General features: G+C 46.1%; 1 protein-coding gene across 2 annotated transcripts in view; it reads left to right on the top strand.

The window, feature by feature from the left end:
- The first annotated feature begins 1,909 nt into the window (after positions 1-1,909).
- Positions 1,910-27,936, top strand: part of ZBTB24 (zinc finger and BTB domain containing 24) — a 36,702-nt gene continuing 10,675 nt past the window's right edge. Inside the window, exons 1-5 of one of the 2 annotated variants that reach the window (XM_082251579.1) lie at positions 1,910-1,954; positions 6,747-7,662; positions 13,077-13,244; positions 17,263-17,346; positions 20,512-20,595. In XM_082251579.1, the coding sequence (XP_082107705.1) occupies positions 6,768-7,662; positions 13,077-13,244; positions 17,263-17,346; positions 20,512-20,595 (1,231 nt within the window). In that variant the 5' untranslated portion in view covers positions 1,910-1,954; positions 6,747-6,767. The remainder of the gene's footprint in view (positions 1,955-6,746; positions 7,663-13,076; positions 13,245-17,262; positions 17,347-20,511; positions 20,596-27,936) is intronic. The other variant, XM_082251580.1, reaches the window with a different exon arrangement.

Raw genomic sequence — 27,936 nt, 5'->3', positions numbered from 1 at the left:
TCCTTATTGGACTTTTTATTTAACACTTTATTCACTTAATAATTCATTATTGTCACTTTGCGTGTACACAATCATTTAGCGCGTCTTGTTTACATATATCAGGGGTGTCAAACTCAAATTCATTGGGGGCCGCATCAGCAATATAGTTGCCCTCAAAGGGCCGGTTGTACGGAGTATGGGGTTCATGAGCGCGCTGGGTACAGAGTGCGGTGTTCATGAGCGCACTGGTTACAGAGCGCGGAGTTCAGGAGCGTGCTGGGTACAGAGTGCGGAGTTCAGGAGCACGCTGGGTACAGAGTGCGGAGTTCAGGAGCGCGCTGGGTACAGAGTGCGGAGTTCAGGAGCGCGCTGGGTACAGAGTGCGGGGTTCAGGAGCACGCTGGGTACAGAGTGCGGGGTTCAGGAGCACGCTGGGTACAGAGTGCGGAGTTCAGGAGCACGCTGGGTACAGAGTGCGGAGTTCAGGAGTGCACTGGGTACAGAGTGCGGGGTTGCGTACGGCGTGTGGCGTTCAGGAGTGCGGGGTTGCGTGCGGAGTTCAGGAGTGCGAGGTTGCGTACGGAGTTTTCGCGTGCGCTGGGTACGGAGTACAGGGCTGAGGAGTGCGCTCTGCTCCCATCCTCCCACCTGCCCTGGCCCCCCCAAAAAAAAAAAAACTCTCATCTGTGCTTTCTCTTACCTTCCTATCTGTCCCAGCTCTGGTAAACCCCTGCCTGTGTATTGGGCAAAAAGCCCGCTCTCAGGGTGCAGCTCACTGACAGAAAAAAAAAAAAACACTGACACTAATAGCCGGCGCCACTAGAGGGACTGAGGAGAGAGAGCAGGAGACTGGCCGGCTGGGCATGCGCTCAGCTCAATCAGCCAGCGACGCTAGGACAGAGGGAGCGCGAGAGGTCTTCTTGGAGACTGGCCGGCTGTGCATGCGCACAAACACAGGCGGCGCCGGAGAATGTATTTGTGAGAAAGTAATAAAGAGGTGGCAGGCAGCGGGCACTACGCAAGCCGCATGAAAAGGCCTGGCGGGCCGGATTCGGCCCGTGGGCCTTGTGTTTGCCACCCGTGACATATATGTTCTGATTGGGTGCTGTCACACTTGAAGTTGCTGCTTTATTTAATTATTCTTTTATTTATTTATTAATTTATCAATTCACTTAATTTTATATTTAACACTGTTTTGCATTAGCGCGGTACTTTCTAGATATTATTTGAACAACTGTACTGTCTGCCCTAACATTGTAAAGCGCTGCGCAAAAGGTTTTGAGCTATATAATTCCTGTATAATAATAATTTAAAGCACAACATGTTTGTTATCTATTGCCTTGGCGTGACGTCATCTTTTATACTTTACAAACAAAATTGGCTTACGTTTTGTTTTTTGCATTTAGCATTTAAATTTTAAAAAGTGTATTTTTTTTTCCCCCCAGAAACTGCATTTGAAAAAATGTTGCGCAAATACCGTGTGACATACAAATTGCAAAACCCGCCCATTTATTCTCTAGGGCTTCTGCTTTAAAAAAAACTAGATATAATGTTTGGGGGGTTTTGATTAATTTTCTTGCAAAAAAAAAATAAAAAAACAAAAACTGATTTTCACGTCAACAAACAGTTCCAGAAAATGCTTGGATTTTTAAGTGGTTAGGACAATTATACAGAATTAGAGCACGTTGATTGAATATACAGTACACAGAACTTTGGCTACAGTATAAGAGTATAAGCAGTGCGGGATATAACAAGCCTGCTCCACAGGAATCACACGTGTTATCATACACACTATACATAGAAGAATGGAACCCTCTTCTAACATAGCTCAGCCTCCAGTGTCCTCCACATGAACACACACGGCCGCCACTTCCGGTATGGATGGGATCACATGACACCTCAGAGTCATAGCTAAGCGCGATCACGTGACCGTGATGTCATCAGCTGTCCACTAAGAAAGGTAACGTGTGTGCAGGTGAGTGTTTGGGAATAGCGGCCATGGTACAGGATTGGTATCCGGGCTGTCATGTGACCTGACAGCCAAGGAGTGTGTCTTTTATTTGATGGGATCTGTAAACAGGCGGGGGTAGGAGATGTTTGCTTCATTTCAGAAGCCGGGAAATATTTTAGGATTGTCACCTGTCCATTACAAGCAGGGGCTCTTCTTATTTACATGGCAGTTACCCCCTTGTAATGTGATGGAGGGTCTATGCAGAAATCCTATTGTGCCCCCCCTCGGGATAAATGTAACCCCCTCTGTCTAATTGCTGGGTTAGGGAAAAAAAAACTGTCTGTTTTTACCTTCACCACTTGCCTACTGGGCACTTTCACCCCTGCTGCCCAGGCCAACTTTCAGCTTTCAGTGCTTTTGCATGGCAATTGCGCGGTCATGCAACACTGTACCCATATGACATTTTTATCTTTTTTTTTTTTTTTAAAACCGAGATTTCTTATGGTGGTATTTAACCACTTGCCAACCGCCAGCAGTACATATACTGCGGCAGGTGGGCTCTGTTCTGCGAAATGACGTACCTGTGGAACCGCTAACTGGGGCGCGCATGGCATTTTGCCACAGGGTGAAGCCAATTCACGGGTCTGGCAGCCACGATTGCCACCGGGCACCTGCGATCGCTCCCCCTGGAGACAGAACGGCAGTCTGCCATTGTAAACACAGCAGACCACTTTTCTGTCAGTTATGAACACATAATGTGTTCCTCTTATTTAGCAACACAGATCTCTGTGTTCATGCAGCAAGCCCATCTCCCCACAGTTAGAAAGCACCCCCTAGGGACACATTTAACCCTTTGATCGCCCATGTTGTTAACTCCTTCCCTGCCAGTGTCATTAGTACTTTAACAGTGCATATTCTTAGCACTGATTACTGTACGGTAGTAATGTCACTGGTCCCCCCAAAAGTGTCAAAAATGTCAGGTGTCCGATCTGCCCGACGCAATGTCACAGTCCCGCTAAAAATCACTGATCGCCGCCATTACTAGTAAAAAAAAAATATAAATAAACATGACATAAATCTTTCCCCTAGTTTGTAAATGTGATAACTTTAGCGCAAACCAATCAATATACACTTATTGGGATTTCTTTTACCAAAAATATGTAGCAGAATACAAATTGGCCTGAAATGATGAAAAAAATGTGATTTTTTTTTTTTTTTTTCTTACATTTTTTTTTCTTGGAAATGTTATATAGCAAAAAAAAAAATATATATATATATATATATATATATATATATATTTTTTTTTTTTCCAGAATTGTCGCTCTTTTTTTTGTTTTAAGTGCAAAAAATAAAAATTGCACAGGTGATCAAATACCACCAAAAGAAAGCTCTGTTTGTGAGGGAAAAAAAAGACATCAATTTTTTTTTATGGGTACAGCGTTGCATGACTGGGCAATTTTCAGTTAAAGTAATGCAGTGCCGTATCGCAAAAAATTGCCTGGTCATTAAGGGGGTAAATCCTTCCACTTCAGGAGTGGTTAATCACCACTGGGTTTTTTATTTTTTTGCTAAACAAACAAAAAAAAGATAAAGAATGTTGTAAAAAAAAAAAAAAAAAAGTGTTTCTTAGTTTCTGTTATAAAATTTTGTAAACAAGTGATTTTTCTCCTTGAATGATGGGTGCTAATGAGGCTGCACTGATGGGTGCTAATGAGGCTGCACTGATGGGTGCTAATGAGGCTGCACTGATGGGCGCTGATGAGGCTGCACTGATGGGCACTGTTGGGAGTGCCCTGATTATCATTGTAGATGTCCCCTGTGTGTATTTGTCCGTTATCAGCTCCCCTTTTCCCATGCGCTGTCAGCGTGAGGAGTGGATTGCCGATAACTGGCAAATCCTGTTTGCACTGTGATCAGCTGTGATTGGACACAGCTGATAATGTGATAAAGAGCCACCGTGATTGGCTTCTAAACCAGGTCTGCGATTGCAGCTCGCTGCCAATATGCATTGCAGGGGACCTGCGGGAAGCACGAGCAGGGGAGGTTGTCATTTGACAGCCTCCCAGCAAAGTGTGACCGTGCTGTAGTTGTCATTCGGCTATAGTGCAGTCGTGAAGTGGTTAAAATGGAACTAAACCCTCCTTAGTCTTTACAGCTGCAGAAGATGCCATCTTAGTCTCTGTTTAAACTGCAGTTGCCATGGTGCCGTACTTACACCGATCAGCCATACGATTATGACCACCCATCTAATATTGACTAGGTTCCCTTCCTGCCACCGAACAGCCCTTATCTGTCGACGCATGGACTCCACTAGAATTCGGAAGGTATGCAGTGTTATCTGGCAGCAAGCCATCGGTAGCAGATTTTTTAAGTCCTATAGGTTGCGAGATGGGGCCTCCATGGATTGGACTTGTTTTTCCAGTACATCCCCCAGATGCTGGAGAATTTGGAGGCCAAGTCAACACCTCAAACTTGTGTTTCTCAAACCATACTTGAACCATTTTTGCAATGTAGCAGGGTGCATTAACCTGTTGAAAGAGGCCACTGCCATCAGAGAATATCGTTTCCATTAAGGGGTGTACTTGGTCAGCAACAATGTGTCGGAAAGTGACATCCACACCAATGGCAGGACCCAAGGTTTTCCAGCAGAACATTGCCCAAAGCATCACACTGCCTCCAGGGTCTTGCCTTCTTCCCTAGGTAAGCGACACAATTGCCCAGCCATCCACAAAATGTAAAAGAAATTGTGATTGCAAAATTTTATGAATGATATCATGATCAGTGAGAAGCTTACGACTCTTTTGGCTGACTCACCATAAATTTCTACAAATATGGCATTCTTGGATTGACTATGCCCACCCTTCTAGATTTGTCCACCAACTACTGACACTTTAAAATATTTGCATAACAGAATCCCCTGGGAGGTTTCTTCCCCCCCTCTTTTCTCCCTTCCATTCCAAACTGTCTCATCTTGCGGCACGTGCAGGCACAATCGCATACAGTCACAATGATCTGTTATGTCCACTGGACACAGCAGATTGCGGATCCTGGTATCCAGTCGCCTTCACAATGTAAACAAAGCAGTTATGAATGAATCTCATTCATAATAGCTCTGCTTCCTTTACCAGGAAGCTGTGATTACATGGTACCAGACCAATCACAGCACCCTGTACCGTGTGATTAGCTGTAGGCAATCACAGATCACTAGTAATCATAGTAATCACAGCCGTCATGAATGTAATCCATTCATGACAGTTGAGAACATTGCTTTTACACAAACAGAAAATTGTTCATCATTGTAACAACAATCAAATTGTAAATATAAATTTAAAAAATCCCTAATTACCACAACCCCCCCCCCCCCATATGGTGACTCTGGACTATTCTAATGAAAGTGTGTAAAAAGAGTTAATAAAATACATTTATAAAATTGACTGACTGGCGTCAGTGGGAGGAAGAGTGTCCCGTCACTGGCGTCTGTGGGGGGGAAGCGTGTCCCGTCATTGGCGTCTGTGCGGGGAAGCGTGTTCCGTCACTGTCATCGGTGGCAGGAAGCGTGTCCAGTCACTGGCCTCGGTGGGAGGAAGCGTGTCCCATCATTGGCGTTGGTGGGAGGAATTGTGTCCGTCACTGGCATCGGTGGGAGGAAGCATGTCTCGTCACTGGCGTCGGAGGGAAGAAGTGTGTCCTGTCGGTGGGAGGAAGCGTGTCCCGTCACTGGAGTCTATGGCAGGAAGCGTGTCCCGTCACTGGCGCCTGTGGCAGGAAGCGTGTCCCTTCACTGGCGCCTGTGGCAGGAAGCGTGTCCCTTCACTGGCGCCTGTGGCAGGAAGCGTGTCCCTTCACTGGCGCCTGTGGCAGGAAGCGTGTCCCTTCACTGGCGCCTGTGGCAGGAAGCGTGTCCCTTCACTGGCGCCTGTGGCAGGAAGCGTGTCCCGTCATTGGCGCCTGTGGCAGGAAACTGTTTCCTGTCATTGGCGCCTGTGGCAGGAAGCGTGTCCCGTCACTGGCGCCTGTGGCAGGAAGCGTGTCCCGTCACTGGTGCCTGTGGCAGGAAGCGTGTCCCGTCGCTGGCGCCTGTGGCAGGAAGCGTGTCCCGTCGCTGGCGCCTGTGGCAGGAAGCGTGTCCCGTCGCTGGCGCCTGTGGCAGGAAGCGTGTCCCGTCGCTGGCGCCTGTGGCAGGAAGCGTGTCCCGTCGCTGGCGCCTGTGGCAGGAAGCGTGTCCCGTCGCTGGCGCCTGTGGCAGGAAGCTTGTCCCGTCGCTGGCGCCTGTGGCAGGAAGCGTGTCCCGTCGCTGGCGCCTGTGGCAGGAAGCGTGTCCTGTCACTGGCGCCTGTGGCAGGAAGCGTGTCCCGTCGCTGGCGCCTGTGGCAGGAAGCGTGTCCCGTCGCTGGCGCCTGTGGCAGGAAGCGTGTCCCGTCGCTGGCGCCTGTGGCAGGAAGCGTGTCCCGTCGCTGGCGCCTGTGGCAGGAAGCGTGTCCCGTCGCTGGCGCCTGTGGCAGGAAGCGTGTCCCGTCGCTGGCGCCTGTGGCAGGAAGCGTGTCCCGTCGCTGGCGCCTGTGGCAGGAAGCGTGTCCCGTCCCTGGCGCCTGTGGCAGGAAGCGTGTCCCTTCACTGGCGTCGGTGGGAGGAAGAGTGCCTAGTATTAGTGGGAAAAATGGTGCCCCAAGGGCCGGATAAAGGCAAGGAAAGGCCTGCATCCAGCCCCCGGGCTGCAGTTTGGAAACCACTGGCTTATAGGAATGCACATGGCAGTAAAAGTGCTGTACCAATAAAATGATGAAATAACTTGAAATGTTTTGCTTTTATTTCACAGTCAAAGGCTCCACTGTAAATTATGGAAGAGGCATCCGCCTCTCAGCCAGAGGCAGCACCAGATGTGCAGATTAACATTCTGTGCAGAGCTCACATGGATAGCGTGCTGTCCTGTTTAGAAGAACAGAGGAAAAAGAACTTCCTATGTGACATAACAGTGATAGTGGAAGGTATGCAGTTTCGAGCACACAAGGCTTTACTGGCAGCTAGCAGCGAATATTTCTCCATCATGTTTGCTGATGAAGGAGATGTTGGACAGTCTGTTTATGTAATGGAAGGAGTGGTTGCTGAGATCTTTGAAATGCTGCTTCAATTTATCTACACTGGAAATGTGAATGCAAGTGAAAAGTGCCTACAACAAGTAGTGGCCTCTGCTCATGTATTAAAAGTGGACAGTCTGGTAAAAGCCTACACTGATTACCAGGAAGGCAAAAACCAAGACAATCTACATCCTGATGAGTCTGACACTGCCATAACAGATAGCGATATACCAAAGCGGAAACGAGGAAGACCAAAGAAACCACCTGCAGAAGAGAAAACAAATGAGGATGGTAATCTCATGGTACAAACTGAGGCAGAAGGAGATATCACAGAACACAGCAATGAAAAGAGTGTTCTTGTTGACTCTGTGTTAAATGAAGAAGAAGTTATTACTGATTATGCAGCAGAGGTAACGTGTGACCTGAACTCCAGGCCCACGGATGGACAAGGGTTTTTCAAGAGACATAGCAAGCGCAAAGCCCAGAGGCCTGTTAAGCTGCAAGACTACAGACTTACAGAGGAAAATGATGAGCATGAAGCAGGAAAGCAGAATATAAAGAGAAATCAACCGTCAAGCTCTGAATATCAATGCAAGGATTGTGGCAAAGTCTTTAAATACAGGCACTTCTTGGCAATTCATCGCAGAACTCACACAGGTACAAAATAAACATTTAAATGTAAAGGTAAACTGTAATAGTTTGTGGTCAATTTTTTAGATTTTAAAGTGTTATCTAATATATCAATTGTTACTTTTAAAAGATCTTTTATCTGCACATAAAAAATGTAATACATGGGGCTTAAAGCGGTGTTCCAGCCTTTTCTGTGTTTATTTAAAGTCAGCAGCTACAAAAAGGGTATCTGCTGACTTTTAATAAACACATACTCTCCTGTCCCACGATCCAGTAATGGTGCTATAATATCTCCTACCAGGAACCTTCTGCAACCAGCACTCTTGTGCACGGTTCAGATGCACCATATACTTATCCCCGCATAAAGACCTTATGTGGTTTAATATTCTTTGGCTAGAAAATGTCATTATACTTATATAGCCCACCTCGAGGAGAACCAAAAAAAGTCTCTTCATAATTGAACCACATGCCCGGCGGCCCGAGAGCCAGGCGCACCGGAAGTGCGTCACCCACTGGGAAGGGCCAGGATGTCTGTCCCCTGACGGAACACACACAATTCTGGACACCCAGAATCCAGGCAATCGGAAGTGTCTCCCTCGCTGTATGTTAGCGGCGGAGACAGACAGACAGGGACGTGCCGCTCACCATTACCCCAATCAACATAGGGGGGCAGACCTCACACCGCAACCCTGAAGGCTCAGGGCAAAGCCAAAGAGGGAAAGAGTAATGCCCAAAAAATTTTATGTAAAGATCCAAACCAAGTCTACAAATTAGAAAAATAAAAAGATGAAAAACCTGATAAACAACAAAAAAAAAAAAATGAATGTGTACGACTATAAAAATTTATTATATAAATTGCCCACATTCAATATAATACATGTTTAGGGGCTGCATTAGTATGGTCATGGATCTGTGGGTACCCTTACTTGGGAGGCTTATAGCCGGTGTAGGTAATTTTATATAATTTTTTGGGCATCTGGCATTTATAGTCACACATTTTAATAATTTTTAATAAAAAAAGATGAAAAACTTTGTCAATCTGGTTTGGATCTTTACATTTCATTTTTTGGCAATACTCCTTCCCTCTTTGGCTTTGCACTGAGCATTCAGGGTTAGAGTGTGAGGTCTGCCCCCGTGTGTTGACCAGGGGTCATGGTGGGCAGCATGTCCCGTCTGCCTGTCTCCGTGGCTTAAATACAGCGAGGGACGCACTTCCGGGTTGCCTGGATTCTGGGCGAACTTGAATTGTATACGTTCCATCGGCAGACAGACATCTGGCCCCACCCAGTAGGTGACGTACTTCCGGTGCACCTGGTTCTCGGCCCCCTGGGCGTGCGGTCCAATTAGGAAGAGACTTTTTTGTTCTCCTCGAGAACCTTGTTATCATGTAATCACTATGACCAATCATCGCGATCACACGATACCCGGATACAGGTGATAGTAATCCGCTGTCACAGGAGCGGTGTGCTGCACACCCCTAACCCATGACAGGCTGGATGACGTACGTGTACATGATCCAGCCTGCTTGGAAAAAGTAAATTTATTGTGGGCAGTCCATAAGTAGTTGTGTGTCCCTCCTCCTTTATATCAGTGTTTTTCAACCTTTTTTCAACCAAGGCACCCTTTACAATCTGGCAGAATCTCGAGGCACACCAACCAAAAATGTTGAAAAAATGTATTTGTTACTTACGTTAATGGGATACTTGAGCCAAAAAGACCCAAAATCTCTCCTTTTACTTTTAAAAGCAAAAAAAAAAAAAGCAATCACCAATTTGTATGTAATATACTGTAAATATACATAAGATATGTGGGTTTTAAATACTGTATTATCGATCATGGAAACTGCACTTCTTTTTTTATGTTGTATGATGTGCAAGCAGAATACAACATAAAAAAATAAATGCAGTTTCCATTATTAATAATACAGTATTTAAAACCCACATATCTTATATTACATTAAAAAAAAAAAATTGGTGATTGCTTTTTGCTTTTAAAAGTAATCACCAATTTTTTTTTTTTTTTTATGTAATATAAATATACATAAGATATGTGTGTTTTTAAATGCTGTATTATTGTTAATGGAAACTGCACTTCTTTTTTTAAGTTTGTATGTTTTATGTTGTATTCCGCTTGCAACTGCACTGCGGCCAAACTGAAGCAGATGTGCAAGCGGAATACAACATAAAAAAAGAAGTGCAGTTTCCATTAACAATAGTAAAAGCAATAACAGGTAAAGTTAAGATAGTCCATGTAATTCTCATGTTATTTCATAACTCACAAAGCCAGAGTCACTGAAGAGCCTCCTGTTCTTCTTCTCTGCTGGAACTCGAAAAGCGCGCCAGCAGCAGCTCCCGGGACTGCGGCTCTCACCTCCCAGCAAGCACTTGCCGATCCTCCCATAGCAACAGATGACGTCATCGGTTGGTACGACGCGGTCGGGAGGCCCACGCAGCTTCCCGAGCGCATGTGGCAGCGGGAAGGGAATTTAGCCGTCCCTTCTGCCATAATCAAATGTAAAACTGTTTCTCTTATAAAATTGCTGCAAGGAAAACTTTTTTTTTAATTGGATTGATGCAAATTGGGGTCATTGTGCCACGGCACACCTGGGGTCTCTAGTTCATGGCACACCTGTGTGCCATGGCACACTGCTTGAGAAACCCTGCTTTATACAGTGGGTACGGAAAGTATTCAGACCCCCTTAAATTTTTCACTCTTTGTTATATTGCAGCCATTTGCTAAAATCATTTAAGTTCATTCTTCTTCCTCATGAATGTACACATAGCACCCCATACTGACAGAAAAACACAGAATTGTTGACATTGTTGCAGATTTATTAAAAAAGAAAAACTGAAATATCACATGGTCCTAAGTATTCAGACCCTTTGCTGTGACGCTCATATATTTAACTCAGGTGCTTTCCATTTCTTCTGATCATCCTTGAGATGGTTCTACACCTTCATTTGAGTCCAGCTGTGTTTGATTATACTGATTGGACTTGATTAGGAAAGCCACACACCTGTCTATATAAGACCTTCCAGATCACAATGCATCTCAGAGCAAATGAGAGTCATGAGGTCAAAGGAACTGCCTGAAGAGCTCAGAGACAGAATTGTGGCAAGGCACAGATCTGGCCAAGGTTACAAAAAGATTTCTGCTGCACTTAAGGTTCCTAAGAGCACAGTGGCCTCCATAATCCTCAAATGGAAGACGTTTGGGATGACCAGAACCCTTCCTAGCGCTGGCCGTCCGGCCAAACTGAGCTATCGGGGGAGAAGAGTCTTGGTGAGAGAGGTAAAGAAGAACCCAAAGATCACTGTGGCTGAGCTCCAGAGATGCAGTCAGGAGATGGGAGAAAGTTGTAGAAAGTCAACCATCACTGCAGCCCTCCACCAGTCGGGGCTTTATGGCAGAGTGGCCCGACGGAAGCCTCTCCTCAGTGTAAAACACATGAAAGCCCGCATGGAGTTTGCTAAAAAACACCTGAAGGACTCCAAGATGGTGAGAAATAAGATTCTCTGGTCTGATGAGACCAAAATAGAACTTTTTGGCCTTAATTCTAAGCGGTATGTGTGGAGAAAACCAGGCACTGCTCATCACCTGTCCAATACAGTCCCAACAGTGAAGCATGGTGGTGGCAGCATCATGCTGTGGGGGTGTTTTTCAGCTGCAGGGACAGGAGGACTGGTTGCAATCGAGGGAAAGATGAATGCGGCCAAGTACAGGAATATCCTGGACAAAAACCTTCTCCAGAGTGCTCTGGACCTCAGACTGGGCCGAATGTTTACCTTCCAACAAGACAATGACCCTAAGCACACAGCTAAAATAACGAAGGAGTGGCTTCACAACAACTCCGTGACTGTTCTTGAATGGCCCAGCCAGAGCCCTGACTTAAACCCAATTGAGCATCTCTGGAGAGACCTAAAAATGGCTGTCCACCAACGTTTACCATCCAACCTGACAGAACTGGAGAGGATCTGCAAGGAGGAATGGCAGAGGATCCCCAAATCCAGGTGTGAAAGACTTGTTGCATCTTTCCCAAAAAGACTCCTGGCTGTATTAGATCAAAAGGGGGCTTCTACTAAATACTGAGCAAAGGGTCTGAATACTTAGGACCATGTGATATTTCAGTTTTTCTTTTTTAATAAATCTGCAACAATGTCAACAATTCTGTGTTTTTCTGTCAGTATGGGGTGCTATGTGTACATTCATGAGGAAGAAGAATGAACTTAAATGATTTTAGCAAATGGCTGCAATATAACAAAGAGTGAAAAATTTAAGGGGGTCTGAATACTTTCCGTACCCACTGTATAACTGTGAATGAATAGATCTAAACAAAAAGATATCAAATTGTATGTTATTTTCAGTCCTTGTAGTAAAATGATTTAGCAGAACTGTAAGGAGTAAAGTGAAGATTAGAACCTCTGGCAATTGTTTTACTTCTGTGTGTGGCTTCCTGCTCCTGTTGGAACTACTCTTCTCTTTTCTTGTATGGACATTACAGGGACAGAGAGTGAAGAAAGATTTTCCCAAGGGATCACCAAGAAATACAAATTGTCAGAAAGTTTACCTCTCACACACACTATCCAAAACCGAAAAAAAAAGTCTGGATTTGGGCAGTGAATTTGACTAAAATAATATGGTTATAGCATCATCAAAATGTTAACACGTCTATGTTTTATTTTACATTGTTGTAAGTCAGTGTCTTTCTATTGAGGCACCTTTCCATATTTATGTACCCAGCAGGACTGGTTATCTTGGGTCTTAGGGCCCAAAGGAGATGCCACAATCAGTTTAGACTTTAGAGCAGGGAACTTCAAACTATGGCCCTCCAGCTGTTGCACAACTACACGTCCCATGAGGCATTATAAAACTCTGACATTCACAGACATGGCTAGGCATGATGGTTATTGTAGTTCCTGAACAACTGGAGGGCCACAGTTTGAAGACCCCTGCTTTAGAGCAATGTTTCTCAACCCCAGTCCTCAAGTACCCCCAACAGGTCATGTTTTTAGGATTTCCCTCAGATGAAACAGCTCTGGTAATTACTAAGGCAGTGAAACTGTTCAAATCACCTGTGTAAAATAACGGAAAGCCTGAAAACATGACCTGTTGGGGGTACTTGAGGAGTGGAGTTGAGAAACGTTGGTTTAGAGAACCTACGTTATTCATTATTCAAGTTCAAGCTCACACTGTGTTATATTGTAACCGATTCTTTGATTGTGCAAACACTGCCCATACAGTTTACAATCTGATTTGTAAAATCTCCTTTAGATCTGCCATCAACATGTAGTACAAGGGCCTGTCTGATTTGATACAAATAGAATAGATTGTTAAGATGTGTCTTTATTTGTCATAGTTTTTGTAAATGTAATTGTGCAGAGATTGCACAGTCGGATTGTATATTGTATGTCCAGCCTAATTCCTGGTGTTTCTCATGTCAGGTGAGCGACCATTTAGGTGTGCGGAGTGTGGAAAAGGATTTTCCCAGAAACATTCTCTACAGGCCCATGAACGTGCGCACACCGGGGAGAGACCCTATAACTGTACTGTGTGCAATAAATCTCTAGCAACAAGGAACTCATTGATGGAGCACATGAATTTACATGAAGGTAAATATATTATCATAACGTCTTTTGTATTATGGTCTAGATCAGCCTCTATTAAAGCAAAGTTCCGGCCTCGGAAATGATTTTTTACAATAAAAATACCCCCGGGACAGTCAGGGCTAGTACATTCCACAATGGATAGCCTCTGAACTGTCCCGGGTCGCACTTACCTTTTAGAAGAAATACTTACCTTGAAAATTTCTTCTCCAGCGCTGCCATCTCAGGTGTGGGCAGCTGAAGCCAGCGCGTCCTCTTCTGCATCATCTTCGGTGACGTCGGAGTCCCACAATGCACTGCACCGATCCTGACGTCACTTCCGGTGCAGGCGCGTCATCCCTGCACAGCTTCTGGGCATGCCCAGAAGCTGTTTAGCAGAGAATGACGCGCCTGCACCGGAAGTGACGAGCGGGGACGGTGCAGACGCATTGATTCCTGGGAGCGATGACGTTCAGCTCCCAGGAATCATCACAAGGAGGAAGTGATGGCGAGGGATGGGAGGAAGAGGAAGAAAGGTGAGTATATTTTCTTCAATAACAAGGTAAGGGCTCTTTCACACGGTCCGCGTAGGCGGATCCGTGTTGCTCAGCGGGGATCGATCCGTGATCCCCGCTGAGCCGGGCGGGTGACAGCTCCATCCCCGCTTGCAGAGCGGAGAGGGAGGTGTCTCAGCACCCGCTGCCCTCTATGGGGGATCGGATGAGAGCGGACCGCTTGTCCGCTCTCATCAGATCCGATCCGATTACTGAACGGATGGAAAAATAGGGTTTCCATCCGTCCAGATTTCAGCACAGGATCGGATGCGGATGGCAGCGGGTGTCAGCGGAGGTGTCTCCGCTGACACCCGCTGCCCCATAGAGCTGCATGGAGGATCCGATCAGATCCGCCTAAAAAACTGACAGGCGCATCTGATCGGATCGCCCGTGTGAAAGAGCCCTAAGTAAACAAAAAAAAAAAAATTGTGATTATCCATTTCTTTTTCAGGTGACACTCAGCAAGCGCCCAAAGTCGATTTTGAGGCCGGAACTCCGCTTTAAGTCAAGGCACTCTTTACAATTCTCAAATTCCACCCACTGGCTTGTTTTCTATTTTTAGGCAACATTTAGGCATTTTGCCAAGGAAGCCTGGCTAACAAAAAGGCTGATCTAGATGCAAATATAAACATTTTAATGGGTGAATATAACCATTTATTGCAGTTTTTCCACAGTTTCCACATTTCACTCATATCCTCCTGGTTTTGTTATTAAGTCTTTGCAACAATGTCATAGATGAAAGAGGAGTGAGGCTGAGGAAATAAGATACATTTTGTGGAGAGATGTGAGTTGCACACTGGGCAGCCAGTAGTGTGTGGCATGAGTGCTCTTCAGTGTTGTTGTTCTCTGGCTCTGATTTGAGATACTGTATTGGTGTTTAGAAGCCAGTAAAAAATCTCTTTTCGGAAAGAACTTCTATATACACCTCATTTAAAGACTGTGTTGTCAGGTTAACCACTTCAATACTGGGCACTTTCACCCTCTTCCTGCCCAGACCAATTTTTAGCTTTCAGCGCTCTCACACTTTGAATGATAATTACTCAGTCATGCAACGCTGTACCCAAACAATTTTTATCATTTTTTTTTCACAAATAGAGCTTTCTTTTGGAGGTATTTAATCACCACTGTTATTTTTTTTGTGATATAATTAAAATTATGAAAATTTCTTTTCTTTTTTTTTTTTTAGTTTCTTTTATAAAATTTTGCAGATAAGTACATTTTCTTTAAAAAGTTGGGCCAAAATTTATACTGCTACATATCTTTGGTAAAAAATAACCCAAATTAGTGTATATTATTTAGTCTGTGTGAAAGCTATTATAGAGTCTACAAGCTATGGTACCAACCATTGAAAATTGATCATACCTGATGTAGTGACTGCCTATCTCATTTTTTGAGGCCCTGAAATGTCAAGACAGAACAAATACCCCCCAAATGACCCCTTTCCAGGATAGTTAGATAGTCCAAGGTATTTAGTAAGAGCTATGGTGAGTTTTTTGAAGTTTGTAATTTTTTTCCCACAAATCTTTGGGGGAAAAAAAAATATATTATTTATTTATTTTACACAAAATTGTCAAATCAACAAGTTATTTCTCACACACTGTATAGGCGTACTTGCAATTACACCCCAAAACACATTTTGCTACTCCTCCTGAGTATGGCAATACCACGTGTGGGACTTTTTCACAGCCTTGCCACGTACAGAGGCTCAACATCCAAGTAGCACCTCCTGGCGTTCTAGGAGCATAAATTGCACATCTTTACAACCTATCACACTTTTGAAGGCCCTGAAGCGCTAGGACAATGGGGATGCCCACAAAATGACCACATTTTGGAAAGCAAACACCTCAATGTTTTTTTTCTTTTTACACAAAGTTCATTTTTAAGATATTTCTAACACATAGCATGTACATACCAAAAATTACACCCCAAAATACATTCTGCTACTTCTGTGTATGGCAGTACCAAACGTGTGAGACTTTTAAACAGCATGGCCGCAAAGAGAGGCCCTGCACGTCGGGTGCTAATGGGCTGCACGTCAGGTACTGCTGGGCTGCACGTCAGGTACTGCTGGGCTGCACGTCAGCTACTGCTGGGCTGCACGTCGGGTACTGCTGGGCTGCACGTCGGGTACTGCTGGGCTGCACGTCGGGTACTGCTGGGCTGCACGTCGGGTACTGCTGGGCTGCACGTCGGGTACTGCTGGGCTGCACGTCGGGTACTGCTGGGCTGCACGTCGGGTACTGCTGGGCTGCACGTCAGGTACGCCTGGGCTGCACGTCAGGTACTGCTGGGCTGCACGTCAGGTACGCCTGGGCTGCACGTCAGGTACGCCTGGGCTGCACGTCAGGTACGCCTGGGCTGCACGTCAGGTACGCCTGGGCTGCACGTCAGGTACGCCTGGGCTGCACGTCAGGTACGCCTGGGCTGCACGTCAGGTACTCTGATGGACTGGAGACAACTTTACTGATGGACTGGTGACAGGTACTCTGGTACTCCTGATGAGCTTGAGACAGGTACTCGGGTACACCTGATGAGCTGGTGACAGGTACTCGGGTACTCTGATGAGCTGGTGACAAGTACTCTGCTACTCTGATGAGCTGGTGACAGGTACTTGTGTACTCTGATGAGCTGGTGACAGGTACTTGTGTACTCTGATGAGCTGGTGACAGGTACTCGTGTACTCTGATGAGCTGGTGACAGGTACCTGTGTACTCTGATGAGCTGGTGACAGGTACTCGGGTACTCTGATGAGCTGGTGACAGGTACCTGTGTACTCTGATGAGCTGGTGACAGGTACTCGGGTACTCTGATGAGCTGGTGACAGGTACTTGTGTACTCTGATGAGCTGGTGACAGGTACTCGGGTACTCTGATGAGCTGGTGACAGGTACTTGTGTACCCTGATGAGCTGGTGACAGGTACTCGGGTACTCTGATGGGCTCAAAGAACGGTACTTTGATGAGCTGGTGACAGGTCCTCTTTATTTATTGGGGCAATCTGGGCACAGTTGTTTACACTGTAAATTGGTAGCTCACTGTTCTGCAATCTCCTCCCCACACTGGATCGGTGTGGGAGGAGGAAAACCCGGTAACAGGCAGTTACCGCGGTTTGTTTACATTTATGACTGGCTATGAATGGACACAGCCGGTCACGTGGTAAAGAGCCAATTTCATTGGCTCTTTACCCTGATCGGGGATGGGTGTTGTCCAAGGGAATGGAGATGTTATGGGGACAGGTCTCTGCAGTATGAGCCGAATTTGTTTTGTAACTGAAACCATTAAGTTGCCTAAGAGCCTAGATGTAGATTTCGGAAAATTATTGTAATTAAACTATAACAGCTGTAATTAAAAACTGTGGCAGAGAAGAACAGAACCTTCTTTTTTTTTTTTTTTCTTTTCTAGTCATTTTGGTAAAAAAAACGTCTTTGTTATCTGCTTCAATTTACAGATTGTTTTGTAATTAATCTATTTGTCAATAATTTTATTTCATTAGGGAAAAAATCCTTCACATGTGACCAGTGTGGGAAAATCTTCAGTCAGAGAAAACAGCTAAAGAGTCATTACAGAGTACATTCTGGTATGTATAGAATATGGGCTGTGTTCTATTTGAGTATTCATATTATACAGGATTTGCATATGTAGCAACAACTATTTGCGCAGTGCTTTACAAAATAAAGGGGGAAACAATACAGTTATAATACAATTCAATACAAGAGGGCTAGGAGGGCCCTACTTGTGAGAACTTGCAACTGATATAGAAGATTATAACTATAATAACTGTGGTGGATGAGTTGGTGGGGAGAGTAAAATTCCAGATGTTACATTAGGATGGGATAGTCTTCCCCAAAAATATGTTCTCAAGGTTTGTGTGAAGGGTAGGAGATAGCCAGAATAATTAGGATAGGGAGTTCCTGAAGATTAGAGAGGCTCTAGAGAAGTCCTGGAGGCAAACATGGGTAAAGGTAACAAATGAGTTAGAGAGCAAGCAGTCTTTGGAGAAGTGAAGAGGGCCATTTGGCTGATATTTTGGGAGATTAGGGGGGGTTGGTGATGTAGCTTTGTGCAGGGTTGTGGATGGCTTTGTATGTAGACTTAGCAAGGAGCACCTGTTTAATACTTGTTGGGCCACTTTTCACAAAAAACTGTGGTTGCCGGTAAAACCTCCAACTCCAGTTCTCTCATATTCTAGATGAAGTTAGCAAAAAATTCTTTATAAGGGCCTATCAACACATGAGCTCCTTTAGCACATATGTTCTGTTTGCATGTGGACAAATGCTACCAGACCAATGTAGTTGGGCTGGTATATTGAACCCCACAGCATGTCTGACATTTCATATTTAGAACCTTGCTCACTAAGCCCAGGAGGCAAAAGCATAAACCGTTTTTTTTTACTTTCAATAAATTTTTATTGGTTCAAATGCAAAGGAAAAAGAATACACAATAAAACAGTGTAGAGGACGTCCGTTGTGGAATACATGGGTACAACTTAGAAAACACACAGACCGTTTTTTTTAACTAGCTTATCACTTTGTGCTTTACAGACTTTGATTTTGCCTGGTGCCATTGTTAACATCTGGACTTATCAAATGCTGTGTATAGTTTAATGTTCATAGATGAGGGATAACAGCTAGACTTTAAAATGGAAGTTCAGCTTAAAACTAACCAATTCTAATTCTACCTGCAGCAACATTCTAAGACTAACCTATCTTGCCCTGTAAATAAGAAATCACTATACATACCTTTTCTGAAGCCGCTGCAGTCTGGGCCTACACTGAGCTGTCAGCGGCGGCTTCACTGTGGAGGAGGGTGCAGAGGAGACAGCCGATAACGGAAGTTCCATAGTAATTCTATAGGCGACGTCGGTTCCCAGGCATTGCACAGTCGTTGTCGCCTGTCTCCTGCACACAGCATCCTCCGCTGGAGACCGGATCGGCTTAAGAAAAGGTATGTATAGCTATTTTTGCTTTACAGGGTTAGATAGGTTAGTCCTAGAATGTGGCTGCCAGTAGATTTAGTTAGTTAGTTTTAGGTTGAACTGAAAGTGGAAGGAAAGGTTACACAAACAACTTCCTTGTTAGGCCTTAAGCACACTGTTGCTCCTAAACTGAATTTTTGGGTCTTTTGGTGTTTGTTGCCTAAGCCCCTGAAGCACCTCAATAAAAACCTATGTGTCAATGCACAGATAGGGTTTTAGAGGAGTTTAGGAGAGAAAATCACGTTCAGGAGAAGAGCTTTTGGGCAAAAAAAAACCCCTAAATCTCATCTAAAGGTTAGGCACATTTAGTGCTTGAGCATTATTTATTTCAGTGGCTTAATCAATTAAAATTCTGGCTAATGAAATAAAAAAAAAAAATGCACAAACCTGCTAAAAGTGTCTAAACTGCATTTTTAAGGCTGATTTTCTCCTGTCAGGAGAGACAGCATTTACAATAACCCAGTGTGCATGAGACCTTAAATGTTTCAATTTGCTCCGGTCCTCTCTGCTTACATTTTGTAATTAAAGTTTTTCTATACAGTCCCTTTTACTGTGGAGGTGTCGGCGACGGTGCTGAATCACTGGTAGCCATCACACCATTCTGTGGGCATTCGTAGCTCCCATGGTTGCTGAAGTGTGGTGTCGGCTGGGAGAGGGGTTCCCTCCAAACGGCTGTCGAGAGAGAGAGGAATGATCCGGAGCTTTGCGGTTACGTGACTGTGTATTTAAAAAATTCAGTATTGAGAAAGCAGATAGGATCAGAGCAAAGGGGAAGCATCATTTAACAGATGTGATACTGGGTAGCATATTCTGCTACTTCCACCTTTCCCTGTACCTCCATAGTAACAAGTAAAGCCTGGTCATTTGGCATTCTGGATACCCCAAAACCCTGTGCAAACCTAAAGGGCAAGGATAGGTACAATATTATTTACATATCTGTTTTTTTTTTACGCTGTCCTCATTTACAATGTTTGTCAGATTTTGTTTTAGTAAGTCAAGTGTGTTAAACAAAAGCCCACTGAATGATAAAGCGTAACTCCACTTTTGTTGAGAAAAAAACATTCCCCTCTGGGTGATCTCTGTACATTGCAAGGAATTTAACAAACTTTTTTGCAGATTCCTACCTTTTGTTATTTTGAAGAAATCATTGTTGTTCCTCTGTGCAGAGTGGGTCTAATGGGAGTGGTTTAATAATGATCTATCAGCTGTGGCAGCTGCAGGGCTCTGAGGAAAGCTGCTGGGCCTGCATCCCTTTAGACGTGTTCCTATTGGGGGTTACTCACCAAAATGAGATTTTTGTTGCAGGGGGTGCCAGAAATCTGACTAGTATCTTAGGCAGACCTCTGGGAAAATTGGTGAGCCAATCACACAAGCAGGAAATTATGTTTCTGGGGTGTGGTCAGTATACATTCTGTGTACAGAACAGCTCCAGGTAGCCATATTGCATTACATTTTCAGAAAATTACAACAGCTGCAGATTGAAAATGAAATGTCGTTTTTAATAACATTCAATGATGGTTTGTGTTTCGCAGTTGTATACGCTATATTGTTTTTTCTTTATTTGCTATTTTTTCCCCCCACAAAAGTGGAGTTACCCTTTAAGGTAATATTTATCACCCTTTCGCTGCATCCTTAGTTTTGCAGTGCAGAGTTTATTGCAGTACTTAGTGCAAGTCATATTTTACCATTTGTAGTGACAGATTCAAATAAATTAAAGTGTACTCTGAGTTTGTGTTTTCTCTCTCTCTGTTATGCATTCTATTGAAGGCCGCGGGTTACCAGAGTGCAATGTCTGCCAAAGAAAATTCATGGATGCTGCACAGTTAAAAAAGCATCTAAGATCTCATACAGGTACCATTCTATTCCTATGTAAAAACTGTATGTGTACCACATGACGATTCACTGTGGGGTAACTTGACAATGTACGAAAGTACCTAACAGATAGTGAATAAAAGTCTAACCTTTAATCAATGGCTAGAACTCATCTGTCAGTATATAGTGAATGATGAGGTCCTAACCACCCCTTCATTTAATGGAATTGCACTACAGCATCTGGGCCGGCCCCTGGCCATTGACATGCATTCTGATAACCAGTCAGCCTCATGTTATCAATGATGGTGCCAATGGAAGGCTGGTAATGCCCTTCCAATATCTTCTTTACAGTGGAGCTAAATTTACAAATAAATACAAAATGATAGAGAATATGTCAGCATTACCAATCGCATTATTTTCATCAAAATGTACCTGACATGAAAAAAAGCTTCTATGGCTCCATGTCTCCTCACTTTGTCACCTAGAGGGTGATTTACTAAAACTGGAGAGTGCAAAATCTGGCACAGCTCTGCATAGAAATGAATCAGCTTTCAGGTTTTATTGTCAGCTTAATGAAACAAGCTAAAGTTAGAAGCTAATTGGCTACCATGCACAGCTGCACCAGATTTTACACTCTCCAGTTTTAGTAAATCAATCCCTTTAAAGCCTAGACATTGGGACTACAAGCAGTCTGCCAGCATAAAAAATATGAGCAAATATGCCTAACCCCTTGTGCATATGTTCAAAAGTTATATACAGAGACCAGGCTTAAACCACTGCCCACCATGTAATTACGTCGCTACTTTGAATACTGGAGTTATGGCAGCAGATAGCTGCCAAAACCCCAGTATTTTCTTACACGGCGGGCAGTCCGCTTTGACATAAAAGTGGTCCCAGCGGCCCCCCACCTCCTGCCGCTTCCCGATCATTTTCCCTGCTTACCGGAGCCGTCGGTAGCAGGAAAAATGATCCAATCCCTTCTCCTGATGGGCAGGAAGTCGAGTGAGGGCAAAATGGCCTCCACTCGACTCTATGCCCTTAAAAGGACCAGAGCGACGTCAAACGTCACATGTCAATTCCACCTAACGGCCTTAAAGGGCCAAATTTTTTTTAAAAATTGCGTTTGTAAGACCGCTGCACCAATACGGTGTAACATAAAGTATTGTGACAATCTCCTTTATTCTATAGGGTCTCTGCTAAAAAAAAAAAAAAAATATATAATGTTTGGGGGTTCTAAGTAATTTTCTATCAAAAAACATTGATTTTATTTTGTACACCACAAATGTCAGAAGTAGTTTCCTTAGGGCTGGTTCACAATTAGTATGATGCCAGATATCGCATGTGATTCACACTGCATTGATGTGCGATGTGATTTCAGCCATACAAATGGTGTGGCTGAAATCGCATCGCATTCGCACCAAAATAGTGCAGACCCCTTTTTTTTGGTCTGCACTGAAATCGGATGGCATGGGTGTTCATACCTATGCAAACTGATTCCTGCACAATTTTCAGTTTGCACTGCGATCTGCAAACCGATCTGGGGGTGTCATTAATTTTACATTGGGGTGTGTCATTAATTTTATATTGACACCCCCAGCGGTTCACAGATCTCATTGTGAACCACTGTACGATTCAGGTGCGATGCGGGAACCGGCACTGAATGGTGGGGTTTCCCCGCATTGCACCAGTGTTTACCTGGGACTTAAACAATGATAATGTTCACATAAAACGAATCGCTTTAAAGACCATTCATCAGTTAAAATAAGCTAAATATGTTCCGGGTCTATCAAAACAGAAGGTTTGCAAAGTCTTACACATTGTTTTCCTTGGTCAGCAGGGGGAGTGTTGGACCTCTGCAGGGAAATCACTGCTTCCATACAGTTCGCAAGGACCCTAGTCTATAGCATGCAGTCAGGGGACAGGCTTTTCTACTCAAGCTGTGGCCAGGGCCGGTGCTAGACTATTTTACGCCCTAGGCAAGGCCAGCTACTTGCGCCCCCCGCCCCCAAAAAAATAAAAAGGAAGGGGTTAAAAACTCCTCTATGTCCTACCCAAGGACCCTGATCTGATGGCTCCTTTATGTTATGCTGTCATACCCAGTGACCCCCATATTCCTCCATGTCACACCTGGGGACCCTAATGTCCCTCTATGCCACACCAAGGGACCCCGATGATCCTCCATGTCACACCAGGGGCACCTAATGTTCCTCCATGTCATACCCAGAGACCCTGATGTTTTTTCCATATCACACCTGGGGACCCTGATGTTCCTCCATGTCACACCTGGGTACCTCAGTCCTTCATGGCACACCCAGGGACCCCAATTCCTCATTGCACACCTGGTGACCCCGAAACCCTGTTACACCCGGTGACCCCTATCCCCCATGGCACACGTGGTCACCCTGATTCCCTTTCACACCAGGGAACCTCTATGTCACACCCAGAGACCCTGATCCCCTGTTCTGCGGACACTCACTGGGCGGTATGAAGAGAGTGGCCCGAACTCTGCCCTCCTTCACCGTGATCCTGCTGATTCCTTCTTCTAGGATGCTCCTCTTCTGGACCACAGTGCTCACCACAGCTCCAACCAGCTCCTGGTGAAGGGAGAAGCAGCAGTCCGAGAACTCTGCACGTCCCTAATCCCAAACCTCCTCAGACAATTCCGGTGCCTCGTCGTTTCTGCTCCAGTAAAGGTGCCACCCTCCAGTGCCAAGCTTGGGGTCAGGTTCAGCTCTCCTCCGCTCCCTACTTAATACCGACCCAGGGAAATGAACGGCTGCCCACCAGCTCAGTGCAGAGAGTCACTTCCTGCCCAGGGTTTACACCATTCAGCTCCAGCCAAAGAGGATCATCATGCAGGCAGCACTCCTGTGGGCTCCCTTCCCGCCTCTTGGCCCCCCCCCCCCAACAGTGGTGGAAAGCCAGGGCCTGGTAGTTCAGCCACTGCCCCAGACACCTGGCATCTTCCTCTGTCCATTCTTCCTCCCCCCCACTGTCGCCCCCTCCCCTCAGCTCACAAGGATCATTCATGATGGACAGAGAGTGCCAAATCATGGCTGCGCCCCTAGGTTGCAATGCGCCCTAGGCGGCTGCCTAGTTTGCCTAGTGGAAGCACCGGCCCGGGCTGTGGCTGATTGCTAAAGAAAACAGACTTTGACTATGCTACACCTTTTTGTTTTGAATATATTTAGCTGATTTTACAACGGTCACCTTTTTTAAAGCCCTTTTTGCAAAAAAAAAAAAAATATATATATATATATATATATATATATAAATAAATAAACAAACACCTGTTGCTGTAACTGCGTAAAAAACATTTGCTGCAGTTAGGCTTTAAAGTGTTACTAAACCCACAACTGTAAAATCAGTGTGTATATGCAGTAAAACATGTTTGTTATACTCACTGTGGAACCTAAGGGGTTAATCCTGCGCATTGTGTGAAAAGGCTGTTTGATCATGTCTTCTCTGATCCGCCCCTTCTTCCACTGTCCCCAATTCATAAGACTGATAAGAAAGAGCATTTGGGGTCACTCTGCACATGCTCAGTTTGGGGTGTATTGCTAGAGAGTTTTTTTTTTTTCTGGGGAGGGTGCATGTGATCAGCACAGAGCCATTCAGCGCTGTCCAAAGGGTCAGGGGTCCTGCAGCCTCATAGTACAGTCAGAGTAGAATGAAAACTCCTCCTATAAGCTTTAACCAGACACTGATAGAAGTCACAAGACTGCTATATACTGCTGATGAGAAAAGGTATTTAGCAGTTTATATTTACTAAAACCAGAGCTTTTTTAGAGCTGGAACAGGGCGGAACAGCGTTCCGCCACCTCCAGCAGCATTCGCCTATCCAGGCTGTCACTCAACACTGAAGCCGATGGAGTAAGTTCTCTATAGTACTTCCTCCACCGACTGTGTTCTAGCACCGGCATCCAGGGCACGTTCCCCCACACCTGATGATATTTGCCCTGGATGCAGATGCCACAACCATGGAGTTTTTTTAATCTGAGGCTTCCAGAGGCATCTTGTGTCCCTGCCTGATGCCTATCGGATCAGTGTAGCATCGAGCCGAGTGAAGCGCTTTAAAAAAAGTCCTCCTCGGCTCTGTGCTACACTGATCTGACAGGTGACGCTGCACAGAAGAGATTGCACAGTAGGCAAAAAAAAAGCCTGCTCTACCTCAAAGAACAAAGCCGACTGCACCGATCTAATCCTGTGAGGATAAACTGTGACTCTAAACTATGTAGAGGTGACAGAGCTGAAAACGAAAAGGGGGTGGGGTGGCTGTGCAGAGAGGCAGCTGTGGAGAAGTTAAGATTTTGCAGAGGTCAGAGAGCTATGGATTAGGGGAGCTGTAGATGGGGGTGCAGAAGTTAAATGTGGAGGGGCAGATAGATAATCTGTGGATGGGGATGCATAGGTGACATATATTGATAAAGGGTAAAAAAGTGAGTTGTGGATAGTGGGGCGCACACTAAGGTAAACTGTGGAATGTGGGGGAGAGAAGGAAGGGTTGAGCTGTGTGGATGGGGATGGAGAAGATGAGCTGTTGGGGGGGGGGGGGGGGAGTGAAGAAGGTGACCTGTGGATAGGGGTAGGGGAGAAGGTGACTTGTAGATAGGAAGAGCGAAGGTGAGTTGTGGATGGGGGGGGGAGAAGGTGAGCTGTGGATGGGGGAGAGGGTGACCAATAAATGGGGACGGGAGAGAAGGTGGCCTGTGGATGGAGAAGGGAGAGGGTGACCTGGAAACGGGGAGAGGGTGAGCTGTGGATTGGGAAGGAGAGGGTGACCTGTAGACGGGGGAGAGGGTCAGCTGTGGATGGGGAGGGAAGGTGAGTTGGGAATGTGGGGGGGGGGGAGAGGCTGATCTGTGGATGGGGGGGGGGAGGTGGCCTGTGAATAGAAAGGGAGAGGGTTACCTGTAGACAGGGGGGAGAGGGTGAGTTGTGGATAAGGGAGAGGGTGACCTGTGGGGGGGGGGGGGGCGCGAGCTTCAGATGGGGAGGGAAGATGGACTGTTGATGTGGCGGAGGGGGGAAGGTGAGCTGTGGATGGGGAGGAAAGGGTACCTGTAAAAAGGGTGGGAGATAGTGACCTGTGACCAGGAGGGAAGAGGGTGAGTTGTGCATGGGGAGGGAAGATGAGTGGTGGATGAGGGAGAGGGTGACCTATGGATGGGGGAGGGGTGGACAGTGGGCTTCAGATGGGGAGGGAAGGTGGGCTGTTGACGAGGGAGAGAGAGGTTGACCTGTGGAGGGTGACCTCCCTGACAGGAGGAAGAGAAGGCAAGCTGTGGATGGGGGGGGGGGGAGGTGACCTTCGGACAAGAGGAAGAGAAGGCAAGCTGTGGACAGGAGGAAGAGAAGGCAAGCTGTGGACAGGAGGAAGAGAAGGCAAGCTGTGGGTGGGGGGGGGGGAGATGAGCTCCGGACAGGAGGAAGAGAAGGCAACCTTTGGACAGGAGGAAGAGAAGGCAAGCTGTGGATGGGGGGGGGGGGGGGTGAGCTCCGCACAGGAGGAAGAGAAGGCAAGCTGTGGATGGGGGGGGAGGTGAGCTCCGGACAGGAGGAAGAGAAGGCAAGCTGTGGATGGGGGGGGAGGTGAGCTCCGGACAGGAGGAAGAGAAGGCAAGCTGTGGATGGGGGGGGGGGGGTGACCTTCGGACAAGAGGAAGAGAAGGCAAGCTGAGGACAGGAGGAAGAGAAGGCAAGCTGTGGATAGAGGGGGGGAGGAGAGGTGAGCTCCGGACAGGAGGAAGAGAAGGCAAGCTGTGGATGGGGGGGGGGGGGTGGAGAGAGGTGAGCTCCAGACAGGAGGAAGAGAAGGCAACCTATGGACAGGAGGAAGAGAAGGCAAGCTGTGGATGGAGGGGGGAGGAGAGGTGAGCTCCGGACAGGAGGAAGAGAAGGCAACCTATGGACAGGAGGAAGAGAAGGCAACCTATGGACAGGAGGAAGAGAAGGCAACCTATGGACAGGAGGAAGAGAAGGCAACCTATGGACAGGAGGAAGAGAAGGCAAGCTGTGGATGGGGGGGGGGGGGGAGGAGAGGTGAGCTCCGGACAGGAGCAAGAGAAGGCAACCTATGGACAGGAGGAAGAGAAGGCAAGCTGTGGATGGGGGGGGGGGAGGAGAGGTGAGCTCCGGACAGGAGCAAGAGAAGGCAACCTATGGACAGGAGGAAGAGAAGGCAAGCTGTGGATGGGGGGGGGGGGGGGGGAGAAGAGCTCCGGACAGGAGGAAGAGAAGGCAACCTATGGACAGGAGGAAGAGAAGGCAAGCTGTGGATGGAGGGGGGAGGAGAGGTGAGCTCCGGACAGGAGGAAGAGAAGGCAACCTATGGACAGGAGGAAGAGAAGGCAACCTATGGACAGGAGGAAGAGAAGGCAACCTATGGACAGGAGGAAGAGAAGGCAACCTATGGACAGGAGGAAGAGAAGGCAAGCTGTGGATGGGGGGGGGGGGGAGGAGAGGTGAGCTCCGGACAGGAGCAAGAGAAGGCAACCTATGGACAGGAGGAAGAGAAGGCAAGCTGTGGATGGGGGGGGGGGGGGGAGAAGAGCTCCGGACAGGAGGAAGAGAAGGCAACCTATGGACAGGAGGAAGAGAAGGCAAGCTGTGGATGGGGGGGGGGGGGGAGAAGAGCTCCGGACAGGAGGAAGAGAAGGCAAGCTGTGGATGGGGGGGGGGGGGGGGAGGAGAGGTGAGCTCCGGACAGGAGTAAGAGAAGAAAAGCTGTGGATGGGGGTGTTGAGCTGTGGACGGGGTAGTAGAAGGTGAGCTATGGGCGGGAGGAGAGAAGGTGAGATGTGGATGGGGATGCTAATTTTCTTTCTGCACACTGTGATACACACTTCTCAGTACTACACAACTCTGTGTGTTACTCTTTCCTGAACCTTGAATTTTGTGCGAAATGCAGTTCAGAGCCTTGACCACAACCATTATCTGGCATCATTTTACTTCTCTTCCCTAAGGAATGGCGAGATTGGGGCCAGTAGGGGTGGGAATGGGGGCGGGAGTTGACTGGGGAGGGAAGGTTCCTGCGCCTATTTTCTGAGAAAAAAAGCCTTGACTAAAACTATTGCCAGTATTTCCATGTTCTGTGTACTGTGGGAGACCAGATATAGTGAACACAGGGTCCTAGGTTTAGTAACACTTTTAAGTGTTTTTTTTTGGTTTCTGTTTTAGGCTCAATACACACAAAAAAACACTAGAAAAAAAACGCTGGATGCAAAAAGCTGATAATTGCATTTTTGTGCCAGCTTGTAGTAGCGTTTTAATAGCTTTTAGAAGCATTTAGGAACAATTTATTAACTTTTTTACAGTACATGAGGGAAAAGAAAAAGCTAAAAAAAAAAAAGCTGTTAGGAGCATTTTAGTAGCATTTAG

This window comes from Pelophylax lessonae, assembly GCF_965119305.1.
Source record: "Pelophylax lessonae genome assembly, chromosome: 3".
In the NCBI taxonomy this organism is placed as follows: Eukaryota; Metazoa; Chordata; class Amphibia; order Anura; family Ranidae; genus Pelophylax; species Pelophylax lessonae.
This window is presented reverse-complemented; position numbering and strand designations above follow the sequence as displayed.